Here is a 27975-nt window from a genome sequence, read left to right on the forward strand (position 1 = left end):
CAACATCTTTTTTCTGAAAAACAATTTGCGTTTCAAATTGATCGATCACTTATCATCAGAATTTCTCATCAAGAATTCATCAGTCTGCAAGGTTAAAGTCCACGGTTGCTATGAGACTTATTGCAAATTTCCAGCATAACTTGCTTTTATTTCCGATGGTCATGCTACATTGAAGTGCAAGCTTGTATTCTGAGCTAAAGTTCTGATGAAATTATTCTATATTTTTGAGCTACCATACTGGTAAGAGAGACTTTATCTTCCCAGAAACAGGTAGCAGCCTAGCTCATCTGCTGAAATGAAAGATCTAACTCCTTTTTGGCTGTTTTCAGTAAATACAACAGAGTGTGAAGTTGTGATCAGAGATAATGGGAACTGCAGATGCTGGAGAATTCAAGATAACAAAGTGTGGAGCTGGATGAATACAGCAGGCCAAGCAGCATCTTAGGAACTCAAGAGCTGACGTTTCAGGCCTAGACCCTTCATCAGAAAACGGTCTAGGCCCGAAACATCAGCTTTCGTGCTCCTAAGATGCTGCTTGGCCTGCTGTGTTCATCCAGCTCCACACAGAGTGTGAAGTTGGCCACTTACACTGGTCATCATTACCTTTGAGTTAACTCTGCTGCAGCTCTGTGATATATAAGGGGACTGAAGAGAATAGTAGTTTTTAAAAATGATTCAGACACTGTGTGTGCAAATAATATTCTTTCCTGTCTTGAGGAGATAAGCACCCATTAAGTTGGTTTTTATCAAAGCTATATTCTGTGTGTGCCAATTTAGGAGCTGTCTAAGACATTGCTGCTGTACACAGTGCCTGCTGTTCAGGGCTTCTTCCGCTCCATTGCCCTCTCAAGAGGAAACAATCTGCAAGATACTCTCAGGTAGGATTTAGCGGAAAATGTTCTTAAAGTGGGATTAGAAGACAATAAATTGAATTTTGAAAATTTTCCTTAATAAAATACATGTATTATCATGAACTTTACAAGTAAAGCTTTTTTTTATCCAATACTCAAGGTTTTCAGCACTTATGTCAATCTTTTTTCTCATTTAACTCCCTGACCTACTTGCACACTTTATTGCCTTAATTTAACTTGCGAATATTGTTAAAAATATAAGTCAAATAAAAGGAGGAATATCATATTTTCCTGACAGTCACATCCTTACCAGATTAGCTCAATCTTTGGTCCATAGCCTGTGAAAGGTAGTCAATCTCAGAACGACAGTGAGGACACTGCCCTGGGTTATTCTGGGTTAGGAGTTAAAACAAATAAAGCAAGTTTCACTCGTTATCCATCCAGTGGTCCCCCTGGGCAATATTTATGTATAGGCATTGGTGAGAATACCATTAGGCTTTACCACATTGTCTGTCAGATGTATTCTTCCCAATGACTTAATACTCTGCAGTTCGTTAACTGCTTGGGTTCACAAAGCTGTCACTTGAACTGTTACACTTAGAGAATTGTATGAGCTGTCATCACCACCTTTAACTACCTTTTAAGCTTTACAACATAGGCTTTCATCCAAGGAGAAAGCAGAAGTACATAGATTCTTCATCATTTTTTTTCTACACAAAGTTGCTGGAGAAGCTCAGAGATAACAAGACGCAGAGCTGGATGAACAGAGCAGGCCAAGAGGCATCAAAGGAGCAGGAAGGCTGACGTTTCGGGCCTAGACCCCCGTAGGCCAAAAACGTCAGCCTTCCTGCTCCTCTGATGCTGCTTGGCCTGCTCTGTTCATCCAACTCTACACCTTGTTATCTAACCCTCTCCAGCAACTTCATTTTAGTTCCTGATTACAGCATCCATGGTTTTTTCGGTTTTTATCACTTTATTCCTATTCTTTAATGGAATTTGGATGTTACTGAATTGGCTAGAATTTATTTATCTCTAATTTCCCTTGAGAACAGCTAAGAGACAGCTACGTTTTTGTTGATGTCAAGTCTCAAGCAGGGTTCATGAGGTAAGAATGGCAGATTTCCTTTGCCAAAGGGCATTACTTTTTACAAAAATTGGTGATGATTTCATGATCACCATTACTGCAACCAGCATTCAAGTCCAGATTTAATTAGTTGAATTGAAATGCCGGCAGCCACTGTAGTGGAATTGTCTCCGAAGCATCGCCACTACGTCCTATCTGCCCCATTGAAATATGAACCGTAACACTTTGAAATTTAACTCTTGAGTTGCAAGTGACCCTTCCAAGTCTATCTTAGGTTTAGTTTTGAGTGCATTCACAATAGCCTCAGAAACCTTTGTAATTGATTTACAATATCACTACAAAAGGCATACAAAACACTACTTCCCCAGTCTAGGTGTATTGTCATTGTCTTCCATTTGTTTCATATATCATTGATGGAGGAGTCATTTCACGATACCGATTTTTAACTTGACTCTCCTCACCCAATAAGACTAGAGGATCTGGCAGAAAACAAAATTGGTCAGTGCATTGAGTATAGGAGTTGGGATGTCATGTTGCAGCATTTCAGGGCAATAGTTAAGTCACTTTTGGAATATGGTATTCAGTTCTGGCTTCCCTGCTTTTGGAAGGCTGTTGTTAAACTTGAAAGGGTGCAGAAAATATTTACAAGGATGTTGCCAGGGTTGGAAGGTTTGAGCTATCGACAGAGGCTGAATAGGCTGGGGCTATTTCACCCGGAGTGTCAGAGGCTGACGGGTGACCCTGTAAAGGTTTATCAAATAATGATGTACATGGATAGGGTGAAAGCCAAGGTCTTTTTCCCAGGGTACGAGAGTCCAAATCTGGAGGGCATAGGTTCAAGATATAAAAGGGACCGAAGGGGCAACTTTTTCGTGCAGAGGGTGGTGTGTGTATGGAATGAGCTACCAGAGGAAGTGGCGAAGGCCGGTACAATTACAACATTTAAAAGACATCTGGATGTGTACGTGAATAGGAAAGTTTTAGAGGGATATGGGCCAAATGCTGGAAAATGGGACTAGATTAATTTAAGATATCTGATCAGCATGGACGAGTTGGACCGAAAGGTCTGTTTCTTTGCTGTACAATTCTACGATGAAGAAGTCAGCGGCCATTTAGAATCATTCTCGAAACTTTTTTGGTTGGAAGATGTTTCAAAAATCACCAAGGAGATTAGAAAAACAAAGGAAAAACTTCAGCTTGATTGTCATATTGTAAAATCTCAGGTGTCTTCACAATAGTTGCTTGTAAGTACTATGCTTGGCTTAGGTTAAAACCAGTTTCCAAAAAACATTGATTAAAAGTTGTGAAAAGAAGACTGGATGATGACGTTGGAATTGGACCTGCAGGCTAAAAATGTTGAAACAGTGTATTCAGCATGCAGATACACTACCAAAGGAAATGTAGACAAAATAAACCATAAGAAAAAGGAGCAAGATTAGGCCATAAACCCATCAAAGTTGCTCAATATGGGAAGGCTAGGTATTAATGCTGGCAGGTCCATACATATGAAGTTTTTGGCATATCCCTTAGCCTATGATACCGCCCAAGTTTAATTTGTTCACACAAATGTAACAGGCAGGTTTGAGTAAGGAAGGGGTGACACCTAGTGACTTCTCTGAATATTTCAGTTGAGAACAGTTAAATCATTTCCAAATGTTAGAACTAACTTAGAAGCATTCACATGAAGGTCTCACACTCTCAGCTTCTCCTGAGAGATAGTGACCCTCATGTTGACCAGTCATCTCTCTTTGATGAGACAGTAGCCCTATGGTCTGGAAGGACTATGGCAAATTTGCCTTTACAGTAAAATATTGCTGTGGTAAAATACATTTCTAAATAGGTTTCCAAGGCAAATGTTTTATTATTGTTCCGACTAAAATGCAATTTTTTAATCTGACTTGAAGTAAACTCCTTGAGCAAGAAAGCAATGACCTTATCTATTCCTACCAATGTAACTGTAGCTCAATAATTCAAAACATGCACAAACAGTGAGGAAGACACTTGACCAGAAATTTATTTTTACATTTGTTATAATTCATGTTGTGCGTAAATACACATCATTCAATTCAAGTGTATTTGTACCCAAATTAGGACTACAGTAGTAATACAGGATCGCAGTATTTTACAGCTTCGATAGCAGCAACAGTCCATCACACCTGAGTTGCCCTGTGAAACAGAACAAACTAGTCCAATTCACATGCTCTTTCTCAATAGACTTTAAAAATTAAACATTTTTCCAATGACTTTTAAGAACTGTGCTTTCACCACTGTCGTAAGTAGTTATAACTTTATTGAATAAGGTATTCTTGCTTTGTTCTTTCAGTGCTACTCTTAAAATTACTACCTCGTGCCCCACAACCCATCCATGTATTGACTTACTGACCAAAAGAGAGTATATTTGTTGCTCCTTTCAAGTAAAACCTACATAATATCAAACACATATTCAGATTTCATGTAGCCTGTAAGATTTAATGAAAGCACCTGAACATGAATTATGAAACTGCTGTCTGGAGAATCTTCCTTTGGAAAACAGTGGTGACATAAATGATATGATCCAGGATAACACAAAAGTTGACAAACATGGGGCTTAAAGACAGGTTTGAGTTGATCTGTGCAGTGGAAACGTACTAATTTTCAAATTCTGTTTTTCTGAGCTTAGTTTGTGATTAGTTATTGTAGCAATGTACTGTCCACTTTCTATTAACACCACTTATGGTCTTTCTGAAAGCATTGTCATCAACATTGGGCAGTTTTGCACTGTAGCCCATGACTGCTTCTGGATTAACAAAATCAAAACTCAGTTTACATAAGAATTTCCACAGCCAGCAGATGAAAGGTTTAATCCTATTATCTGTGTTGCATTTCAACTTGGGGCACTCAAGCAATAAGGTTGTAGTACACCATTTGGCTCTTTCCTTTACAAAAGATTGGTTCAGGTGGTAAGTTTAAAGTTGTTTAACTGAGACTAATGCCATTTTCTCATTTACTTAGAGTTCTAACACTGTGGTTTGATTATGGACATTGGCCCGATGTGAACGAAGCTCTGGTTGAGGGGATCAAAACTATTCAGATTGATACCTGGCTACAGGTACGCAAGCTGCTGACTGTTTAGACGTTGGCATTAGTACTTTCACTTCTTTATACACTTGCAAGTACGATTGTTAAAGTGACTTCTGTTAGAGAGTGTCATTCATGGTAATAAATTCATTTGTTTCAAATACTCAGCTGCTCCGTGAGCATCTGACTAATAAAGTATTCCCACTGAAACATGAGCTTGCCTATCTTCCTGTAAAATGTTGAGGATTCTGCTAATCCAGCATTTGATTTCCACGTTATTTGTAGAATATGGCACAATTGTTATTTTTAAATCTGGTAATTACCTTTAATTTTAATTTCCATACCGAGAGTGTAATGTTATCATACAGATGCACAACCCAAAGTCTACGATAAAGAACTGTGCATTACCATAAAGCTATTTGGCGCATTGAATCTGTTCCACCATTCATTCATGGCTGATATATTTCTCAACTTCATTCTCCTGCCTTCTCCCTGTCACCCTTGATCCCCTTGTCAATCAATCATTGCCTTAAATACATTCAATGGTTTGGCCTCTGTAATCCTCTATGGCAGTGAGTTCCACACAATAATCAACTTCTGGCTAAAGAAATTCTTCCTCATTTCGATTCCAAAGGTTAAGCTCTTTACTCTGAGGCTGTGCCCTCAAGTCACATCCACTTTATCCAGACCTCTCGGTTTTCTGTAAGTTTCAGTTAGATCCCCCCTCACCTCGCTTCTATCTGGTTGAGTAGAGACCCTGATTGTACAACTACTCCCCATATGACAAGCCCTTCAACTCTGGGATCATTATTGTAAACCTCCTCTGGACCCCCTCCAATGCTAACACATCCTTCCTTAGGTACAGGTCCTAAAACTGCTGACATTTTCCCAAATGCAGTCTGAACAGAGTCTTATACTGCCTCAGCAAGAGATTTCTACCCTTGTATTCTTGCCCTCATGAAATTAATGCTAACATTGCATTTGCCTTTTGAACTGCCAACTGAACCTGCATGTTAACCTGCAGGGAAACTTTAACTTGGACTTCCATGTCCCTCTGTGCTTCATATGTCCGAAGCCTTTCCCCATTTAGAAAATGGTCTATTCCTCTAATCCTCCTTCCAAAGTGCATAACCTCTCACTTTCCCATTCTGTATTCCATCTGCCCTTTCTTTGCCCATTTTCCTAGCCTGTCCCAGTACTTCTGCATCCTCCCCATTTCCTCAACACTATTTGCCCCTCCACCTATTTTTGTGTTGTCTGCAAACTTAGCAATAATGCCTTCAGTTCCTTCATCCAAGTTGTATGTGTATAGCATGAATATTATGATCCCAACACAGGTTCCTGCAGAACTCCACTAGTCACTAGCTGCCATCCTCATTAAGACTTCTTTATCCCCACACTCTGCCTTCTGCCAGTCAGCCAATCCTCTATCCATGCCAGTACCTTACTGTCAAAGCAATGGGCTCTTGATCTTAGATAACAAGGTGTAGAGCTGGATGAAATGCCATTTCTGAAGAAGGGTCCAGATCCGAAGCGTCAGCTTTCCTTCTCTTCTGATTCTGCCTGGCGGACTGCGTTCATCCAGCTCTACACCTTATTATTTTAGATTTTCCAGCATCGGCAGTTCCCACTATCTCGGAGCCTTGATCTTATTTAGATGCCTCTTTTGCAGCAGAGACCTTCTGGAAATCCAAATAGATCACATCCACTGGCTGTCATTTGTCTAACTTGCTCGTTAACCTCTCAAAGAATCCTAAAAGATTTGTAAGGCATGACCTCCCCTTGACAAAACCATGCTGACTCAAACTATTTTGCGAATACTCTGCATTCTCATCCTTAATAATGGACTCTAAAATTTTACCAATGACCAAGATTAAGCTAACTAGCCTATGGTTTCCTGCCTTCTGTCTCCCTCCCTTGTTAAAGGGAGTGTACATTAGTCATTTTCCAGTCCTCTGGGACCTTCCCTGTCCATGATTATGAAAGATCACCACCAATGCCTCCACAATCTCCTCCAATAACCCTGGAATGTCGTCCATCTAGTCTGGATGATTTATCCACCTCCTTTTAGCCTCCCTAGCACCTTCTCCTTAGTGATAATCATTGCACTCAGCTTTGCCCCTGACTCTCATGAAATTCTGATATGTTGCGCGAGTCTTATAGTAGCTATTCAGTCCGCCATTTCTTTGTTTCCCATTACTACTTCTTCAGTCTCATTTTCCAGTGCTTCAGTGTCCACTCGGTCCTTTCTTTTACATATCTAGAAAAGATTTATAAACTTCTTTTATGTTAATACCTGACTGTCATATTTCATTTTCTCCGGCCTTATTGATTTTTTAGTTAGCCTCTGCTGGTTTTTAAAAGTTTCCTAATCTTCTGGCTTCCCACTAATCTTTACCACATTGTTTACTGCCTTTTTTTGCTTTTATACGGTCCCTGACTTTCCTTATTGGCCATTGTTTACTCGTACTACCCTTGGTATCCTGCTTCTTCCTTGGGTTGAATTTCTGCTGTGTCTCCTAAGTTAACCCCTAAACCTCCTGCCATTGCTGCTCCACTGTCCTCACTGCAAGACTCCCATTCCAGTCACCTGTGGCCAGCTCCTCTCTCATGTCTTTGTAGTTACCTTTATTCAATTGTAATACCGTTACGTTTGATTCCAGTTTCTCCCTTTCAAATTGCAGCGTGAATTCTATCATATTATAGTCATTGGCCGCTAAGGATTCCTTCACCTAAAGCTTCCTTAATCAAGTCTTCCTCATTGAACATCACCAGAATTGCCTGTTCCCTCATGGGGCCTACCACAAGCTGCTCCAAAAAAAATCTTGGAGACACTCCACTAATTCCTTTTCTTGGGATCCACTACCGGCCTGATTCTTCCAGTCAACCTGCATATTTAAGTCTTCAATGATTATTATAACAGTGCCTTTCTTACATGCCTTTTCTATCTCCTGATTCATTTTCTTCCCACATCCTGACTTACTGCTAGGACGTGAACACAACTTCCATCATCATCTTTTTTGTTTGCAGTCCCCCAACTCTACTGACATAGATTCTGCATCTTCTGACCCTGTGTAACTTATTGCTATTGCTTTACTTTCATTTATTACCACCCTCAGTTGACTGCCCACCATCTCATAATTGTCCTCTCATCTGTTGCGTCTGAAGTGATTGTAGTGAGGTCAGCCAGGTGGACCTCATAGAATTTGAGTTCCCTGATTGGGCTGTTAATCTGATCCAGTCAGGGACCCCTGCTGACACACACACACAGGAGTTTCAGAGGTTCTGTTCACTCTGACAGCTTGCTCTGAGGAAGCTGGATCAGTGTCAGGACTTCCAACATGTAAATATATGGTGATTTGGTAACAGGATATCGGCCTCTATGGAGCTATTTCAGTTAGATTCCTGATCCATTCCATACTATCTGTCCAATTACTTGTTGTGGAAGCTTTAATAACCTCTGTTGAATCCTACCCACTCCCTTTTTCTGTAATTTTCCATGTAACTGAATGCACTCCCCTGCAATACTTAGTTTAAAGCTGTATCCACAGCCGTAGTTACACAAATCACCAGGACCCTGGTTCTAGCATGGTGGAGCCTGTCCTATCAAACAGCTGCCATCTTCCCCATACTGGTACGAATGTTCCATTCTTCCCAACACATTTCAGCCACATCAATCTTCCAGCCACGTGTTTACCTCTAATCTTGCTGACCCTGTGCCAATTTGCTCACAGCTTCGATAGTAATCCAGAGATTTTTACATTTTCAGTTCAGATTTCTAATTTAGCCGCTAACCGCATATTTCTCAACAAAACCTCTTTCTTGTTTCTACCTATTTAATTGGCACCTACATGCACCACAGCAACTGGATCTTTGCCTTCCTACTCCAAGTTCCTTTGCAGCCCAGATGAGAGATCTTAATCTCATGGACCAGGCAGGCAACACAGCCTTTGGAACTCTTGATCCTGAACGTAGTGTCTATCCCTCTGACTATACCATTCCCGATTACAAATATATTTCTCTTTTCTAGGCCCCTCTTGAATGATTCCATGTAATACAGGGCTATGGTCAGTTTCCACATCTTCACTACAGTGCCCATTCTCATCCACACTGGTAGCAACAATCCCAAACCTGTTAGATAAGCTTAAGGGCTGTGGCTCCTTCCGTACTACCTCCTGGATCCCTCTGCCTGCCTGCCTTGCTCGTCATCACAACTTGCTATCTGATTTTGAAGCAGTTAATCTGAGGTGTGACTGCCTCCTTGAAACACCGCGTCCAGATAACTCCCCTACCCTGATGTGCCACAGTGTTCAAAACTCAGACTCCAATTCATCAACTCTGAGCCAGAGTTTCTCAAGCCATCAACACTTGCTACAGAGATAATGGGAACTGCAGACGCTGGAGGATCCAAGATAACAAAGTGTGGAGCTGGATGAACACAGCAGGCCAAGCAGCATCTCAGGGGCACAAAAGCTGACGTTTCGGGCCTAGACCTCTCTGATGAAGGGTCTAGGCCCAAAACATCAGCTTTTGTGCTCCTGAGATGCTGCTTGGCCTGCTGTGTTCATCCAGCTCCACGCTTTTGTTAACACTTGCTACAGATGTGATCACTATGAGCCACAATGGGGTCCAACATTCCCCACATCATGCAGGTACAGCAAAATACGTATCCCTGTATTTCTATTTTAATTACATAGTTCTTAATTTGATTTTTAAAAATTTCATGCTGGTCTTTCAGTTTGTAGCCTATAAATATATCGGACTTTGGATGTCGGTTCTGAATAATGTTCAGTAGTAGCACACGTAGCAGGATTTAACAGGGAGCTGTGTTCCGTGCCTGCAGTACCTGCTCCTCCCAGAAAGCTGGTTACTTCACAGCCATTTTAAGCTCAGCGGGATGTTAATTGATTCAGAATGAGCTATCCAACACCATCTTCAAACAAAATCCATCTCTAAGAGCTACCAGCCTTTTTGATTAGCTAGCAGCTCTGTAGATGCAGCAGTGCCAAGTTCTCATAGTGGTTGGTCACTGCTGGGACTACACTGCTGGGACAGACTCTGAGGAAGAAGAAGTTATGAGAGCCGGACTAAACACAATCCAAGGTATTAGCAAGGCCTACCTGGCAAATTCTAGCAAGGAGCAGTGGGGACTGCTTTTGAGGGACCAATGGGGGTAACAACCTTAAGGGAGGGCAGATCTGGAAATTTGGGCCCTCAAGGTCGATTTCATCGACTCCGACTCCAACTCCACCTCCTCCTCTTCCTCCACCTAACTTGCCTGACAGCTGTATGTCCATTAAATCTGCTGGGTTATCCACATGGCCTGTCTCTACTGCAGTAGTGAGAGTGACGTGAAGAACATAAATGGCCATTAATTTGAAGCATGCAGGATTTAGGCTGCACAAAACAGCACTTTTCACTGTATCTCAGTACATGTGACAACAATAAATCAAACTCAGACTCCCTTTACAAGCCCTTTTGGCATTCACACTTGCTTGCAAAGGAGCATGAAATCCAGCACATTTGTGGGAAAGCTCCAATTTATCGTTTTTTAAGGAATGCATAGCTTTGTTGTGATAAACATATATAATTTTATTATCACTATTGAAGTTTGAATTTTTGTTAAGAAATAGAGGCAGGTTTTTATTAATTTAGTGAAAACTTGTTTGAAAAAGAGTAACTTTGACCTAAATGCATAATTTCTAAGAAAGTCAATGACTTCAATCAACTGCTTGGGCAATACCTGGTAGTGTTAATGAATAAAATGTTACTGTTTTGATTTTAAGACAGATAAGACACTCAATTTGTTTTGATTTCAAAGCAAAAAGTTTAAAGTTTCAGCTCAGAAAAACCCAGAGTCCCGTAGAAGAAAGAGATGTCTCTCCTAATAGAAGAACCAGGCTTTTCAGTTCAGAACCAGTTGCCGAGGCAGAAGTGGCTATTCATCTATGGACCTTCTAGACCAGAAAAGTTGGATAAAGATCTTGAAGTTATTGGAATTGAAAAACATTTAGACCATCAGAAATGTGAGAGGATTGTGCATGTCGACTTGCAATGGAAATGTAACATTGTCTCCACAAGCCAAGAAAAAACAACTGAGAAAAATAGTCGATTCAGTAGAAATTTAAAAGTTGCAAAAGGAGTGCTGTTTCTCTAGAATTGAATCTCTGTAACAGATAGTGTTGGGAAACAGGTTGAAATTTTGTTTAGATGTTTGTGAAATACTGATCCATCTTCTACTTATGTATACATATAGCGTTTTCTTTCTTTCATGTCACAAACTTATATTCTGTGGTTAAAGGGCATCTGCAGCCTTCTGTGATTATATTTCAAGGACTTACCACATTAACTGACTAAAAAAAAATTAAAATAAAACTTAAGCACATAATTTATCAAGCCGCATTTCATCTGGGAGCTGCCTTGTCCAGTATTACCATCAGCTGGGATCAAAAAGCTACTTGCAAATGCAATTTCCATTTTCCAAATGTTTTAACCAATAGCTTTCTCTAGGATGGCTGTATAATTTTAATTGCCAAATTCAATTCATAACTTCTGAAATGAACTATTGAGTATGGCAGTGACATCACATTGTTTATAATCTAATTGACAAAGGCACCATCTGGTGTGGTGGTATGTTCTATCAAAGGCTCCGTTTTAAATCGTCTATCTGTGCTGAGTTAACTAAATTCTCCTAACATGTTTAATTACAAGCTCAACCATCAGCTAAAGAGGGCTAATTTGATCAGTGTTTAGACCCATTTAATACCTAGTGTCATCTGGTGGAAAGTGCATGTGATAATGTGAGTGAGATATTTTCTGTGGCACGTGGACTGTTCATAATCACTAACTCAAAGTAAAGTTAATCCATTTGAGCAAGAGTACTAGATACCCATGGTGTTGTGGTCCAGCAAAAGTCAACCCTTTCGGAAAAGAGAATTACACCGACATGCTGGCTTTGTATTCCCTGGAGCATCAGAGGCAGAGGGGTGACTTTATACGGGTTTATAAAATCTTGAGGGGCTTGACTATGGTGAATAGCCGAGGTTTTGTTTGCCAGAGTAGAGAAGTCCAAAATTAGAGGGCATAGGTTTAAAATGAGAGGGGCAAGAATTAAAAGGGACCGGAAGGGAAACTTCACACAGAGGATGGTGCATAAATGGAATGAGCTGCCAGAGGAAATGGTGGAGGCAAATTACAACATTCAAAAGGCATCTGGATGAGTACATGAATAGGAAGGGTTCATAGGGAAATGGGCCACATGCTGGCAAATGAGACTAGATCAGTTTAGGATATGTGCTTAACATGGATAAATTGAATCAAAGGGTCTGTTTCTGTGCTGTATATCTCTGTGACTCTGAGCAGCAGGGCCTGGTGGTTACAGTTTAGAAAGGAAGCATGTTTAAGGAGCTGTAAATCTTTGTATCTTAGATTCAAAGTATACATCTTGTCTGCAAAATTATTTACTTTTTTTGGGGAATTTTCTTCAGGTAATCCCTCAGCTCATTGCAAGAATTGATACACCGCGTGCCTTAGTGGGTCGACTTATTCACCAGCTTCTGACAGACATTGGTAGATACCATCCACAGGTATGCAAAACAGCAGTTGTTTTCTCTATCTTTCCAAACAATTGTTACAAATTTAGTCTGTCCATAAATTTATCCAAATATTAGACTTAACTTATCTGATAACAAATGATATTCAATAAAATAGTCACATTATTATTTACTTGGTGTACACATGCATCTTTGAAGTATATGCGCAAGCATTGTCTGGTGCAGCTCAATGACAGTGGTTGCAGTTGTCCTGGTCCTATGCTGGAGTCAATTCAAGTTGAAAAATTTCCCACTCTCCCTGTAGAGAAACTGCAGTTTAACAGGAAGCTTCGTGTATTAGAAAAGAAATGTTGTTGCAAAGAAATTTGGGAATGACATTGGTGCAATGACAGTCATGCTTGGCCCCAGTTTGCACGTGTTGCGTCTACTGTGGCTATGGATGTGAGTTTGCTCGCTGAGCTGGAAGGTTAGTTTTCAGACGTTTCGTCACCATTCTAGGTAGCATCATCAGTGAGCCTCCAACGAAGCGCTGGTGTTATGTCCGGCTTTCTATTTATCTGGTTAGGTTTCCTTGGGTTGATGATGTCATTTCATGCGTTGGTGATGTCATTTCCTGTTCTTTTTCTCAGAGGGTGGTAGATGGGCTCCAAATCAATGTGTTTGTTGATGAAATTCCGGTTGGAATGCCATGCTTCTAGGAATTCTCGTGCGTGTCTCTGTTTGGCTTGTCCTAGGATGGATGTGTTGTCCCAATCAAAGTGGTGTCCTTCCTCATCTGTATGTAAGGATACTAGTGATAGTGGGTCATGTGGTTTTGTGGCTAGTTGATGTTCATGTATCCTGGTGGCTAGCTTTCTGCCTGTTTGTCCAATGTAGTGGACAATACATTGGACAAACAGGCTTTGCACAAACAGGCAGAAAGCTAGCCACCAGGATACATGAACATCAACTAGCCACAAAACAACATGACCCACTATCACTAGTATCCTTACATACAGATGAGGAGGGACACCACTTTGATTGGGACAACACATCCACCCTAGGACAAGCCAAACAGAAACACGCACGAGAATTCCTAGAAGCATGGCATTCCAACTGGAACTCCATCAACAAACACATTGATTTGGAGCCAATCTATTATCCTCTGAGAAAAAGAACAGGAAATCACAGCACCAATGCAGGAAATGACATCACCAACCCAAGGAAACCTAAACAGACAAATAGAAAGCAGGACATAACACCAGCGCTTCATCGGAGGCTCACTGATGATGATACCTAGAATGGTGACGAAACGTCTGAAAACTGACCTTCCAGTTCAGCGAGCAAACTCACATCCAGAACCTCAACCTGAGCTACAAATCTTCTCAAAACATGCTACTGTGCCTATATTGGTGAGGGTCAAGACTTGCATTTTGTTGAGTAACAGATGAAAAACAGTGATGAATTTCTGCAGGCAGCCAAATTTAAAGACAATACTCCATAATACCTCTCAGTTGACAGATCCACAGTGAGCTACTGGGAAGTGTGGGTCAATTCGCATACCTTGATTCTATGAGGGTAGACATCAATAACGAAATTGTGCATCTTCTCCAGTATGCTAGTGCTGTCTTTGGCCATCTGGAGAAGAGAGCACTGGATGACAAAAATCTCAACTCATGACCTACAGGACAGTAGTTGCCACCTGCCTGTCAGTGTGTATCAGACCCATGGACAACTACAACAAACATCTCAAATCCCTAGGCATATATCACCAGCAATGTCTCTGCAAAATACTTAAAATGCTATGACAGGATAGGCACTCCAATGTTACCATCTTCACTCAGCCCAACCTCTCCAGTATTGATGCACAGGTTGCTATTAATTGGCTGCATTTGATGCACTACATCCTGTGCTGTCCGACACAAGATTTTGAAAACAAACTGTCTGCTCAGAACTGTGTCATGGGAAGGAAAGCAGAGAAAATGCTTCAAGGAGACCCTCAAAACCTTCATGACAAGAATGCAGCAGCACCACCAATTCATTGGAATCTCTTGCCTCAGACTGCCCAAACTGGAGAAGAAGCGTTCATAGAGATGTTGATCATTTCGAGCATCTCTGACAGACCTAGGTGGAGGCCAAACACAAACAGCAGAATAAGTTTACAAAAACCTATGCATTCTACCCAACTGCATCTTCAAACACAACCTGCCCAACCTGTGGATCCTGACGCTTTGATCACCATAAGACCCAAAACTCTAGACGAGATGGAAGTCATCCTTAGTCTCAAGGGACTGCCTAAGAAGTAGAAAATCATCAGATATGATGCATTTGCAACAAAATTTCCTCAAAACACGCTACTGTGCCTATATTGGTGAGGGTCAAGACTTGCATTTTGTTGAGTAACAGATGAAAAACAGTGATGAATTTCTGCAGGCAGCCAAATTTAAAGGGGGAAAGTTTTTGTGTTTGTTTTTTTTTTACTTCGCCAATTTAGTGTGCTCAACATTAGCCTTAATCAGATCTCATTGTTTACAGAGAAACTTGCTATAGTCAGATGCAGCTTGGTGACGCAATGGCAAGTTTCAAACAGAAGTTCAAATCTTCTTCCATTTATGATCAATTAGAAAGTTAGAATTTCACATTTAATAGCTAACCTGAAGATTTTTCTTCTGCTTTTACCTTTCTTACTCCATTATCACCTATCCTAAAAACTCATGATTATAATTTTGTTCAAGGATGAGTTATTTTGTATTTAAATTCATACTTTCACTTTACATTTTGATGTGGTATATTTAATGATGTCCCCTTTACTTAAACCACAGGCTCTGATTTACCCACTCACTGTTGCATCCAAGTCCACTACTCCTGCTCGCCACACTGCTGCTAATAAGATCCTGAAGAATATGTGTGAGCATAGCAACACACTAGTACAACAGGCCATGATGGTAAGCAGGTGTTTATGTTCGATTTAGTTAGTTTTACAAAAGAAAGCATTTTTTTTTCTATTGATTACCCTTCAAAAGGCTGTTAATCAAAATTTGAAAACCATGTTTTGTTCAATTGTGATAAGATCATATTTAAAAAAAAATTTTTGCACCAAATTCATCCTTTTTGAGCTCCAGCTTTCCCTGCAAATCAGATATATGTAGTACTTCATGTCTTTGTCATTTTCTTTAACAGAAGAACCAGGACAAATTATCTCGCCTGTTTTGTTAGAAGAAATTGTATTCTAATTGTTAATTCTTGTGAAAGAGAAAGCAAAAGGGCAAATTGTAAGGTAGACAATGTCTTGCCTCTATCCAAATTAATTTTATTGAAGAGAAATAATTTAACTTTTAAAAGCCAGGTCTCTGATGGATCTGGATATTAGGAAGGAGAGTACCCATTTCTTTCCATCCTTGATTCTTTAGGGGTACTGGATGAACAGTTACGGATGAAACCAGTGACAGTAGAGCGTGGTCCAATAATTGAGATTAATGAGTGGTTCAAAGGGGAAAATGTTCCAATAACAGTGTGAGTGAGTAAGGATTACATTAGGAATGAGGGGTGGTAGAAAAGTAAGGGTGACTGATATCATGTGATGTTCAGGGCAGTTTTAAATAGAGACAGTCTCTTGGCTGACTTTTCGATTGAGCCCAGCTGTTGTCGAATCAGGAAGGCTCAACATAGGTGGCACGGTGGTTCAGTGGTTAGCACTGTTGTGTCACAGCGTCAGGGACCTGGGTTCAATTGCTGTGTGGAGTTTACACGTTCTCCCCGTGTCTGCGTCGGTTTCCTCCAGGTGCTCCAGTTTCCTCCCACATTCCAAAGATGTGCAGGCTAGGTGGATTGGTCATGCTAAGTTGCCCATAGTGCCCAGGGATATTTAAGTTAGTTGGGTTAGACATGGAAAATCAAGAGTGGGGGAATGGGTCTTGGTGGGATGCTCTTCATGTGTGAGCTTGTTGGGCCAAATGGCCCACTCTGTAGTGATTGTATGATGGTAGCAACAATTTGACTGGTTCCCAAATAGGAGGCTACAGCCTTTGGTATGGACGATAATGGCTGGATTATCCAGCCTGAGAGTGAAAGTACCCATCTCTTTCTCTTCTGTGTAGAAAATAAAAGAAAATCCCTTGTCATTAGCTACTCTCTTTCACCTTTCTCTCTGAAGTTGGTGTTCTCTTTGAAAACCCCCTGTTGAAAGGAAAAGAAAAATAGCTACCTGTAAGGCAGTGAAAGGTGAATCTTCAACCGGTGAATGGAAGACTTGAGAGTCTATGCATCCACAATCACCCGTCATTAGCAAAGTTTTAGAAAGAGTCAAAAGAAAGATGAAAAAAAGCAACTCATCCATGTCTGTGATTCAGACTGGTATCACATCTGTGATATTTTAACTTCCTCATTTGACGTTTTAACTTCCTCCACCTGTAATATTTGTGTCTTGACTCTTTCATGTCTATTTTCACATGTACAAGAATTTTCAAAGTGAGTACAGTTTAAGTTGAAGTTATATGTCAGAAAATCATGTTTCTTTCTTGCAGTTGGTTGAAAACAGTTTAATTTCATGGAATCATAGAACCCCTACAGTGTGGAAGCACGCCATTTGTCCCATCATGTCCACACTGCCCCTCCAAAGACCGCCCCACCCAGAGGCACTGCCTTACCTTATCCCTGTAAACCTGCATTTTCCATGGTTAACCCACTTAGCCTACACATCCCTGGGCACTACGGGGCAATTTAGCATGGCCAATCCACCTAACCTGCATATCTTTGGACTGTGGGAGGAAACTGGATTAACTGGTGAAAACCCACGCAGACATGAGGAGAATGTGCAAACTCCACACAGGCATTCGCTGAAGTGTGGAATCAAACCTGGTCCCTGGCACTGTGAGGCAGCAGTGGTAACCACTGAGCCACTGTGCCACCCAATTTGAATAACTCATTGTTTTCTTGTTAATGAAGAATCCAATGTTCATATTCTTTTAACTTGAATTAGACAGGTGAAATTAAGCAAATTTGTGTTTTAATTAACTCTTCACGTTTTTGATGACTCCAGTAGAACTGAATTTGATTTCTGGTACACTACCCACATATGCCATGATATTTTTAGACTGTGCTCCCTAGTTTTAGTCATCCCGCCAGGAGGAAACATCCTTTTGGTTTCTACTCTATCGAGATCAACTAAATATGCATTTATCTGTTGTATTCAGACAGAGAAAGAAATGTGTAAAAGCTGCCATAGCTTGATACCTATATCACATCTCCAAAGGAACTTCGTTTGAGGTTTTTGAATGTTGATTATCTGTGTAGTGGTCAGAGCTTCTAAACCTAGTGTGCTTTCATTTCAGGTGAGTGAGGAGCTTATTCGTGTTGCTATTCTATGGCATGAAATGTGGCATGAAGGCTTGGAAGAGGCATCGAGGCTTTATTTTGGAGAGCGAAATGTGAAAGGAATGTTTGCCGTTCTTGAGCCTCTGCATGCTATGATGGAGCGGGGTCCACAAACTCTAAAAGAAACTTCCTTTAACCAGGTATGGGCCAAAACCACTTTTGTCCTTCATTGAAATGGACTAATTATAATTTCACAAACTAGTGTGGATCTGTTAATAAACAAACCCCTCCCATCAATGCTCGTGAAAAAATAGGTGAGTTTACCTTTGACCTGTCTGTTCAATAAAATCATAAATTTATCAATTACCCTGCCTCTGAACGGCACACAACTACAGCAAAGTCTTACCGCTTGAAAGAAAGAAATAAAATCAATAGTTTAGGGTATTACTTCTACTATTCTTCTTAAAACAGTTACAAGCATTATTCCATGTTATGTTAAAATATACTTAATTTGAACAGTTAGGTTCTATTTTCCTTTTAAAAATTTTCTGGTAAAAGTTTGGACCAATCATTCAGTTACAACTGAGTTCACTTGTCAGAAAGACTTATTGCTAAAGTAATTTATCTCTTCATTGGGGTATTCCCATAACAAAAGGAAAACTATGTTTAAATTATAGTGTTTCATACTAGTGTTTCTTGACTCAGGCACATCTTAATAAATGTGGGGAGATAGTAAGAACTGCAGATGCTAAAGTCAGAGATAATACAGTGTGGAGCTGGAGGAACACAGCATCAGAGGAACAGGAAAGTTGACGTTTCGGGTCGGGACCCTTCTTCAGGAATTGGATGAGGGGGAGGGAAGGAAGCTCTGAAATAAATAGAGAGGATGGGTGGGGTGAGGGAAGGTATGTGGGACGGTGCAGGTAGGAAGTGGTGGGGATTGGTCAGTGAGGTGGGAGGAGCAGATAGGTGGGAGAGAAGATGGACAGGTTGTGTCAGGTCAAGGAGTTGGGGATCACTGGGAGTGTTGATCATGGGATGAAGCCAAGGGTGGGGAGATTTTGAAACTAGCAAAAGGAGCCTACAGCCCAGTGGCCTAAACATAGATTTTACCAGTTTCAAAATCTCCATACCTCCGGCCTCATCCCATGACCCACCCGTCCTCTGATCCCCACCTCCTTGACCTGACACAACCTGTCCATTTTCTTTCCTACTTATCTGCCCCTCCCACTTCACTGACCAATCCCCACCATTCCCTACTTGCACTCATCTATCACCGTCCTATCTACCGTCTCTAGCCCCATGCCACCTCTCTATTTATTTCTGAAGAAGGGTCCCAACCCGAAACAGAGCTGCTGCTCTGATGCGGCCTGTTGTGTTCCTTCAGCTCCACACTGTGTTAATAAATATTGAAATTGTAACATTGTACATTGGAAAAGCAACACATGCCTCCTATTTTTACATTATTGAACCATCATTATTAAGTATTGGAAAGTACCAAGTGGCCCCCAGAGCTTTTTCTGAGGTCTATCCCTCTCATCAGCACAGGTTCAGTAAACAACTCCCAGAACTTCTCCTGAGCCCCAGTTGCACAGAGCTACCGAACAGTTCCTGGGACTTCAATGAACTCCCAACAGCATTTTAACTATATGGAGCACCATCTATGATTGTACCTCTTCCCTTATTGACTAACTCTTGAAATGCTGTTCACTGACTTGGGTGACCTATTAATACACTCCAAGAGAGTCCCATCTTTATTACCAAGAATCAAATGTGACCAAGCAGTGAAACATCCTGTGCCCCAAATGTTAACAACCTCCAGCTAATTGTTTCTCTACAGCTACCAACTTAGAACATAGGCAAAAAAGATTGATTTCTTCATATTCAAATATAATGACATTTTTAAAATATGCAACCAGGATTTTTAGTGAAAATATTCATTTTTGGAGAAATTCTTGTTTTAATTGGGATTCAAATTACTCTTGTCAAATTTATCCTTACACAGGCATATGGTAGAGACTTAATGGAGGCTCAAGAATGGTGTCGAAAGTATATGAGGTCAGCCAATGTGAAGGACCTAACCCAAGCTTGGGACCTCTACTACCATGTATTCCGACGCATTTCAAAGCAGCTTCCACAGGTGGGTGCAGTTGTTTCACGACAGTATCTTCCTGCTCTTGTATAAAGTATCAATGAAATAACTCCACAGAAGTCAGTAACCCATCGCCAAATCACCCTTAAGCGTGGAGAGTCCTTAGCTCTGATCCAGCTTCCTCAGAGCCAGCTGTCAGAGTGACCAGAACCTCTGACACTCCTCTTTACATCTGTCAGCCAGGGCTCCCTGATTGGACCAGATTAACCACCCCAAACAGGAAACTTATATTCAATGAGGTCCATGTGGCTGACTTCATTACAATGACTATGGCTAACAGAAAGGTTGTTGATTAAAGTGGAATTAAAGTTAATAAAGACAAACACCTTTTGAAATGTTTTCAAAACAGAATATTTTACCTTTCAGGGTTTGACATCAATTGACAAAAATATCTATTGAAAACTGAAATCCATATATAGCATGTGGGGTCTAATTGAAATCTCGTGTTAAATAAATTCAAGGCTGTGAACAGTCTCAGCCAAATTTTAAAAGCTAAGCTTATTGTGTAGTTTACTACTCTGTTGTGCATGCATGAACTTCAGAATTTAACTTTTTTAGACTAAAAGAAGCGAAAGCCTTGTCAAAACCAGCTATATTTCTAATGAAGTCACTCAGACAGAGTGGACAGGTTGGTGTGAAACATTGGATTTTCATATCGGTGCAGTGAAATGAACTACTTTTTTGAAATTTTGTTACGGAATATTATTAGAGTTAACTCTTATTCCATCTGGTCTGAAAGTGCTACGTGATACAGAAAGTAACAAAAGATGGAAAGCACTGACATCACGCACTTATGGGAATACAGAGTACAGCGAGTTCTGAAAGAACACAATCTATTGGCCCTTTACATGTGCAAATCATTTCAGAAGGATAAGTAAACATTATCAAGTGATTGTCAATTTGAATGCTGTTACTGAATGACAGTTGGACAAAGGGTTTAGTCAGAACTAACATTTTATTTATATTTACTTGTATCATTAACAGAGATCTCTATTTAAGCAAATGCTAATATGCGATTATAGAAATGAACTACCTTTATTTATTTGCAGCTCACCTCACTTGAACTCCAGTATGTGTCACCTAAGCTGTTGATGTGTCGTGACTTAGAATTGGCAGTGCCAGGAACTTATGATCCTAACCAGCCAATCATCCGTATTCAATCAATAGCTCCCTCACTTCAGGTTATAACCTCCAAACAGCGACCAAGGAAGCTGACCATCATGGGTAAGAAAAATAAGCTTTGCAAATTGTCATCTTCTATTTCATTTGTATTATACCTTTCCAAGTGGGAACAATTTTGTTTTGAGAAAGCAAAATGAAGACACAAACAAAGAAGAGAGATGCATCGGGAATGAGTGATTAAATCAAACTAAGTTTAGGTATTTGAAACAGGGGCCGCTATACTAACCCAGTATGGTGTTGGAAGGACAGGATACAAATTAAAAAGATGGAGAACATGACTCTAATCCGCCATGTGCACTTTGTTTCATTTTCTGTCGTATTTTTACAGTAACACATTCAATGAAGCGCTATGTTCCACCTGGCAAAAAGGGATACTTTATTATATAGTCAATTTGCACCTTTGCAATACAACTAAAAGCCTGATTTTTGAATTTTATTGTTGTTGGATGGGGTTCCTCACTGGCCAAGAATCCCAACAATAGGAGGAATTGCAGTCTTATGAGTGAAAAAGATGGAGAATGCTCCCAACAGACCCCTTAAGGAAGATTTCAGCCTCCCTGCTCATAACAGAAATAGCACAACTGTTACCAAACTTATCCTATGATTGAACCAGAGCACATCCCTGCCCCTTACTGGGTTTTGTGTTCTCTAATTCTAGCAAAATGAAAGCCACATTATTATCTGGTCTAAACAAATGCTGGTGCTCTACCAGACTGTAAAAGTAAAATATGCTAACCATTGAGTTTTCTTCCCCAACTCAAATTTAACAGAATTTTATTTATCTTTCTGTAGGAAGTAATAGCCATGAATTCATGTTCTTACTGAAGGGTCATGAAGATCTGCGTCAGGATGAAAGGGTGATGCAGCTTTTTGGACTGGTGAACACTTTGCTGGCAAATGACCCAGCATCTCTTCGGAAGAACCTCAGGTAGTGACATTGTGGTCAATATCCGTAAGCATTGTTTTGCACTTGTTTGTCTTATAATGGTTATCGTACCAATCAGAACAGCCAGACAAAACAATTAATAGGAAAATGTATGGATCATATTGGTATAGTAGTCTTACGGTTACAGTGCTGGATCGAACAACCCAGAGGTTATTTATAAACACTCAATAAAATATCAAATAAATTCAAAGAAGTTTAAAGCAGTATCAGCTCAATCGATCCAATAAGGTCCACTTTGATAACACCCAATGCTTGGTGCTCACATTGAGAAAACTGACCCACAGACTTGAGAGACAACAGTATGATCCAGTCATACTTAATGACATCAAATCCAAAGAGTAATACCCCAATTCCAACTATCAATGTTCAAGAAATTGTCCTGTCATACCAGCAGGTGAGACTGGTTTGGACGGCTATCTACATACTAAATGCAAAAAGCAATAGCCTATAGATTGAGCTAGCAAAGTTTATTAACATTCTGTAGCCTTATCACATTCATTAAAGAAGCTGCACAGCAACCAGGCAATTAACAAGAGTAAGCTCTATGAACATTCCTGTGTTCAACCATTAGTAGTTGCATGTGTTGGACTATAGAAAAGTAGAATACTGACAACATTATGGCTGTGATGCTGAAAATGTGTACTCACATTATTCATTAACCAAGCTCTTCTAGTGTAGTTAAGGCATTGGCAACAAGTCAATGATGTGGAAAACTGAAATACAAACAAAAAGTGCTGAAATATTCCTAGGTCAGACACAATCTGCAGAGAAAGCAACAGTGTGCCAGATCTCTCAAATTTTGTCAGAGCTGTAAGATGTAAAACATCTTAACAGCTTTTAAGCAGGTACAGAGGGAAAATGTGTAGTAAAAGGATCCTGGTACAAAGCAAAGTAAATGGTAATAGGACAAATAAATAAGCAAAAGAACAGTCTAGTGAATCTGCAAATGGCAAGAACAGAATCGTTACCAGCGCTTGCAGAGATGGCGATCTAAAATTATTAAACTCACTTGAGGACATAGATCAGAGTGGGAATGGGAGGGAAAGTGAAAATGGCAATGCAGAAGATTTCCCAGGCTTATTCTAATCAATGAAATCAAGATGAACATAACTTAGACCATTACTTCCCTTAAACACTTCCTACTCATCATTAAATTAATAAAAGGTGACATCTGGAGTGGCGTCAAGCAACAGTTATTCTCCAATAGCCTGCTCACTGCTGATGTAGGATTCATTCAGAGCTACTCAGCTCCAGACCTCATTTATTCATACATATCAAAAGTCGTTGGGAGAGTATGCTATTCCAGTATAAAAGGATGATCTGAGCTCAATGAAAATACAAATAGGGGACAAGCAAGAACAATCAATATTGGTGCTGCTTGTGTAATAGGAAGTTTTTTTTATTCATTCACCAAATGTTGGTGTTGTTGACTAGGATCAGCATTTTTTTATCCATCCCTAATTGCCCAGAGGGCAGTTAGGAGTCAACCACATTGCTGTGGGCCTGCAGGCACATGTAGGCCAGACCAGGTTAAGAATAGCAGATCTCCCAATCTAAAGAATATTAATGAACTGTGTATTGCAGATATCCGAATAGTGAATCGCTCTGAGTATTTTTTGTGATTAGCAACAGTTTTATTGCAAAATTATAGTTCACCGGTTTGTACCCTTCTGAGTCCTCTTCCTGTCCCACGCGGATGAACTCAGGTCTTAAGGACAGCTCAGCTCTGAACATCACCAACTCTTAACCAACTCTGAAATTGTCCTGGTTTGCCCTTAAAGCGACCTACATTTCTAACATTGTCACTGGTGTCCCACAATGTAACATACCTTTAGAATGTCAAGCTTGAAGCATTTGAAGTTTTAATCCATTTGTTTGGACATCAGGAATAAGTAGTCTGCTCCTGTTTTGTCAATAGAAAAATGCTCCTGACAGAAGAGATAATTAGCTTGTATTCCCCAAGCACTGTATTTTAAACATGTTGATTTGTTTCATGAAGAAATACATTACATTTTTAAAACATACTCTAAAAAGTGTACATAATGGATTTAGATGTTTCCCTCAAATATTCTGGGCTTTCTCTTTCAGTATTCAGAGATATGCTGTCATTCCTCTGTCCACAAACTCTGGCTTAATTGGCTGGGTCCCACACTGCGACACGCTCCATGCTCTTATTCGAGACTACCGAGAGAAGAAAAAGATTCTGCTGAATATCGAGCACCGCATAATGCTCAGGGTGGGTACTGTTGCCTGTTTATTTTAAATGTGCATTTTCTTATGGTTAAGTCATTACTTTTATTCACTCTTTCTTAAAATTTTAATTTAAATTAAATTGCATCTTTGAACTTACTGAGCCATATAGTTAAATGTCACTGCCACATTCACTCAAACAAAGGCTAGAAACGAGGACTCAAACTGTACGGGGAGCTGGTACCTACTCAGCTTAAATGCTATTTTCAAATTTGCAGCAAATCTATTCAATACAACATATGTTAAAACACTTCCAATTCAATATCGTATGAAGATGATAAGTTGACCATAAGATTTCTAGCTTAATAGCAGTGAATGCATGAATTAATCAACAGATAAAGCTTTAGATACTTTTTAATCTGCGGAAATGCTGTTACGCACCTTTGGAACAGATGGGACTTGAACCTGAATCTCCTGACTCACAGGTAGGGATGCTATTACTGCCCCACAAGAGCCCCTAGATAAAAGCTTTAACTGAGTTAATTGCGAGTTATCAATGTCATTTTCTTAAACTCATTAAATGGAGAACACAAATCACATGAAGCCAATAATTTCTTAACAGAAATGGCATTTAAAGTGCTTTATTTGCATCTAGTTTGGTTGTATTTGAAATATCTGATGTAAACTCAAAGGTATATCAGTAGTTCAGTAGATGCTAGCTTCTAAAACCAGTTTAAACTTCTGTGTTGTCCAGCAATATACTTAATTAACATTTTTCCAAAGAATGGAATTAAAACAAACCAAATCGTGAAAGTTTCTGGTTGAGGTGGAGGATTTTTTTTGTGAAAATATTTGTGGCCCTCTCTGTTTTGCATCAGGCTTTCCAAAGCCTGTTGCTTTCTTCTCTCTTCCTTATACCTCCTTTTCTTTCTTATCCCAAAAGGTAATTTATGTTTGATGAAAAGAGTTGAAAAATCAGCCCAAGCTGACATGTGATTTGACTTGCATGCTTTGTTTTGTTCTAACCAACAGATGGCTCCAGACTATGATCACCTCACCCTGATGCAAAAGGTGGAGGTATTTGAACATGCAGTGAATAACACAGCAGGAGACGATCTGGCCAAGCTACTGTGGCTGAAAAGTCCCAGCTCTGAGGTAAAGCCTTGCTTTATTTTCAGAGCATTCTTCACATTTCTACAAATTGCCCACAGTTGTAGTGTTGTAAGCATATTCTGAACAAAATGTTTATTCCCATATTTTCTACAGGCACCAGTGTTAAAACTGCACTAATAAATTTTCATCTTTATTAGATTGATCACCAGTGAGAGAGGTCAACCTATTTTCATTCCAGTGGTTTAGTTTATTTGTTCTTGGAATGTCAGTGTCGCTGGTTCAATAATCATTTATTACCCATTCCTAATTTCACTGGGGAAGGTGGTGAGTTGCCTTTTTGAAATGATTCAGTCCTTGGGGCATGGGGACATCCACAGTGCTGTTAGAGAGGGAATTCTAGGATCTTAATCCAGTGACAGTGAAGGAACAGCGATGTAGTTTCAGTTCAGGGTAGATGTGTGGCTTGGAGGGGATCTTGCAGGTGAAGTTGTTCCTGTGTAACTCCTGCCCTTGTTCTTCTTGGTGGTAGAGGTCATGGGTTTCGAGTGCAGTATGATTGTAAATGGTATGTACTGCTTCCACTCTGTGCCAGAAGTGAGGTAATGAATGTTGAATGTTGTAGTTGGAATACCAATCAAGTAGGCTGCTTTGAATTGTGTCATTGCTTCTTGAGTTTTGTTGGAGCTGTGCCAACCCAGGTAAGCAAAGAGTATTCCATCAAAGTCTTGTCTTGCACCTTATAGATTGTGGACAGGCAGTGGGCAAACAGGAATTTGATTGATTGCTACAGAATTCCAAGTCTCTGATGGGCTCTTGTAACCATGGTATTTATATGGCTGGTCCCCTTCAGTTTCTAATCAGTAGTAATCAGAATGGTAATGTCAATTGGAACTGTAAGAAGTTGACAGTGGGGGAATTCAGCAATGCCATTGCCTTTTCACATCCATGGATAATGGGTAGATTCGCTTTCGTTAGAGACGATAATTCCCTGGCAGATGTGTAGTGCAAATGATACTTGTCACAAACTAGACCAGGCCTAGATGGTGGCCAGGTCTTAGTGCATCTAGACGCAGACTGCTTCAGTATCTCAGGAATCATGAATGGTGCTATTGTGCAGTCATAAGCAAACTGCCTGACACCTAGAACATAGAACACTACAGCGCCGTACAGGCCCTTCGGCCCTCGATGTTGCGCCGACTTGTGAAACCAAACTGAAGCCCATCTAACCTACACTATTCCACTATTATCCATATGGTCATTCAATGACCATTTAAATGCCCTTAAACTTGGCGAGTCTACTACTGTTGCAGGCAGGACATTCCACGCCCTTACTACTCTCTGAGTAAAGAACCTACCTCTGACACCTGTCCTATATCAATCACCCCTCAATTTAAAGCTATGTCCCCTCGTGCTAGCTATCTCCATCTGAGGAAAAAGGCTTTCACTGTCCACCCTATCGAATCCTCTGATCATCTTGTCCGTCTCTATTACGTCACCTCTTAACCTTCTTCTCTCCAACAGAAACAGCCTCAAGTCCCTCAGCTTTTCCTCATAAGACCTTCGCTCCATACCAGGCAACATCCTGGTAAATTTCCTCTGCTCCCTTTCCAATGCTTCCACATCCTTGCTATAATGCGGCGACCAGAACTGTACACAATACTCCAAGTGTGGCTGCACCAGAGTTTTGTACAGCTGCAACATGACCTCATGGCTCTGAAACTCAATACCTCTACCAATAAAACCTTAACACACCGTACTCCTTCTTAACAACCCTATCAACCTGGGTTGCAACCTTCAGGGATCTATGTACATGGACCCTGAGATCTCTCTGCTCATCCACACTACCAAAAATCTTACCATTAGCCCAGTACTCTGTAATCCTGTTACTCCTTCCAAAGTGAACCACCTCACACTTTTCAGCATTAAACTCCATTTGCCACCTCTCAGCCCATCTCTGCAGCTTATCTACGCCCCTCTGTAACCTGCAACATCCTTCTGCACTAAACACAACTCCACCGACTTTAGTGTAATCTGCAAATTTACTAGCCCATCCTTCTACACCTTCACCCAGGTCATTTATAAAAATAACAAACAGCAGTAGCCCCAAAACAGATCCTTGCGGTACACCACTAGTAGCTGAACTCCAGGATGAATATTTCCCATCGACCACCACCCTCTGTCTTCTTCTAACTAGCCAATTTTTGATCCAAACTGCTAAATCACCCTCAATCCCATGACCCCATATTTTATGCAATAGCCTACCATGGGGAACCTTATCAAATGCTCTACTAAAATCCATATACACAACATCAACCGCTTTACCCTCATTCATCTGTTTGGTCACCTTCTCAAAGAACTCAATAAGGTTTGTGAGGCACGACCTACCCTTCACAGAACCATGTTGACTATCCCTAATCAAATTTTCCTTTCTAGATGATTATAAATCCTATCTCCTCTAATCCTTTCCAACACTTTACCCACAACCAAAGGAAGGCTCACTGGTCTGTAATTACCAGGATTGTCCCTCCTCCCTTTCTTGAACCAGGGGACAACAT

At 40.4% G+C, this 27975-nt stretch overlaps 1 protein-coding gene across 4 annotated transcripts in view; it reads left to right on the forward strand.

The window, feature by feature from the left end:
- mtor (mechanistic target of rapamycin kinase) overlaps positions 1-27975 on the forward strand; it is a 366257-nt gene that overhangs the window by 319300 nt on the left and 18982 nt on the right. For all 4 annotated transcript variants that reach the window (XM_048561203.2, XM_048561201.2, XM_048561202.2 and 1 more), the window contains 10 exons: positions 778-878; positions 4927-5023; positions 12480-12578; positions 15347-15469; positions 17855-18037; positions 19843-19977; positions 21039-21213; positions 21964-22099; positions 24206-24353; positions 25340-25462. In XM_048561203.2, the coding sequence (XP_048417160.1) occupies positions 778-878; positions 4927-5023; positions 12480-12578; positions 15347-15469; positions 17855-18037; positions 19843-19977; positions 21039-21213; positions 21964-22099; positions 24206-24353; positions 25340-25462 (1320 nt within the window). The remainder of the gene's footprint in view (positions 1-777; positions 879-4926; positions 5024-12479; positions 12579-15346; positions 15470-17854; positions 18038-19842; positions 19978-21038; positions 21214-21963; positions 22100-24205; positions 24354-25339; positions 25463-27975) is intronic.

This window comes from Stegostoma tigrinum, chromosome 28 (assembly GCF_030684315.1).
Source record: "Stegostoma tigrinum isolate sSteTig4 chromosome 28, sSteTig4.hap1, whole genome shotgun sequence".
Lineage (NCBI taxonomy): Eukaryota > Metazoa > Chordata > Chondrichthyes > Orectolobiformes > Stegostomatidae > Stegostoma > Stegostoma tigrinum.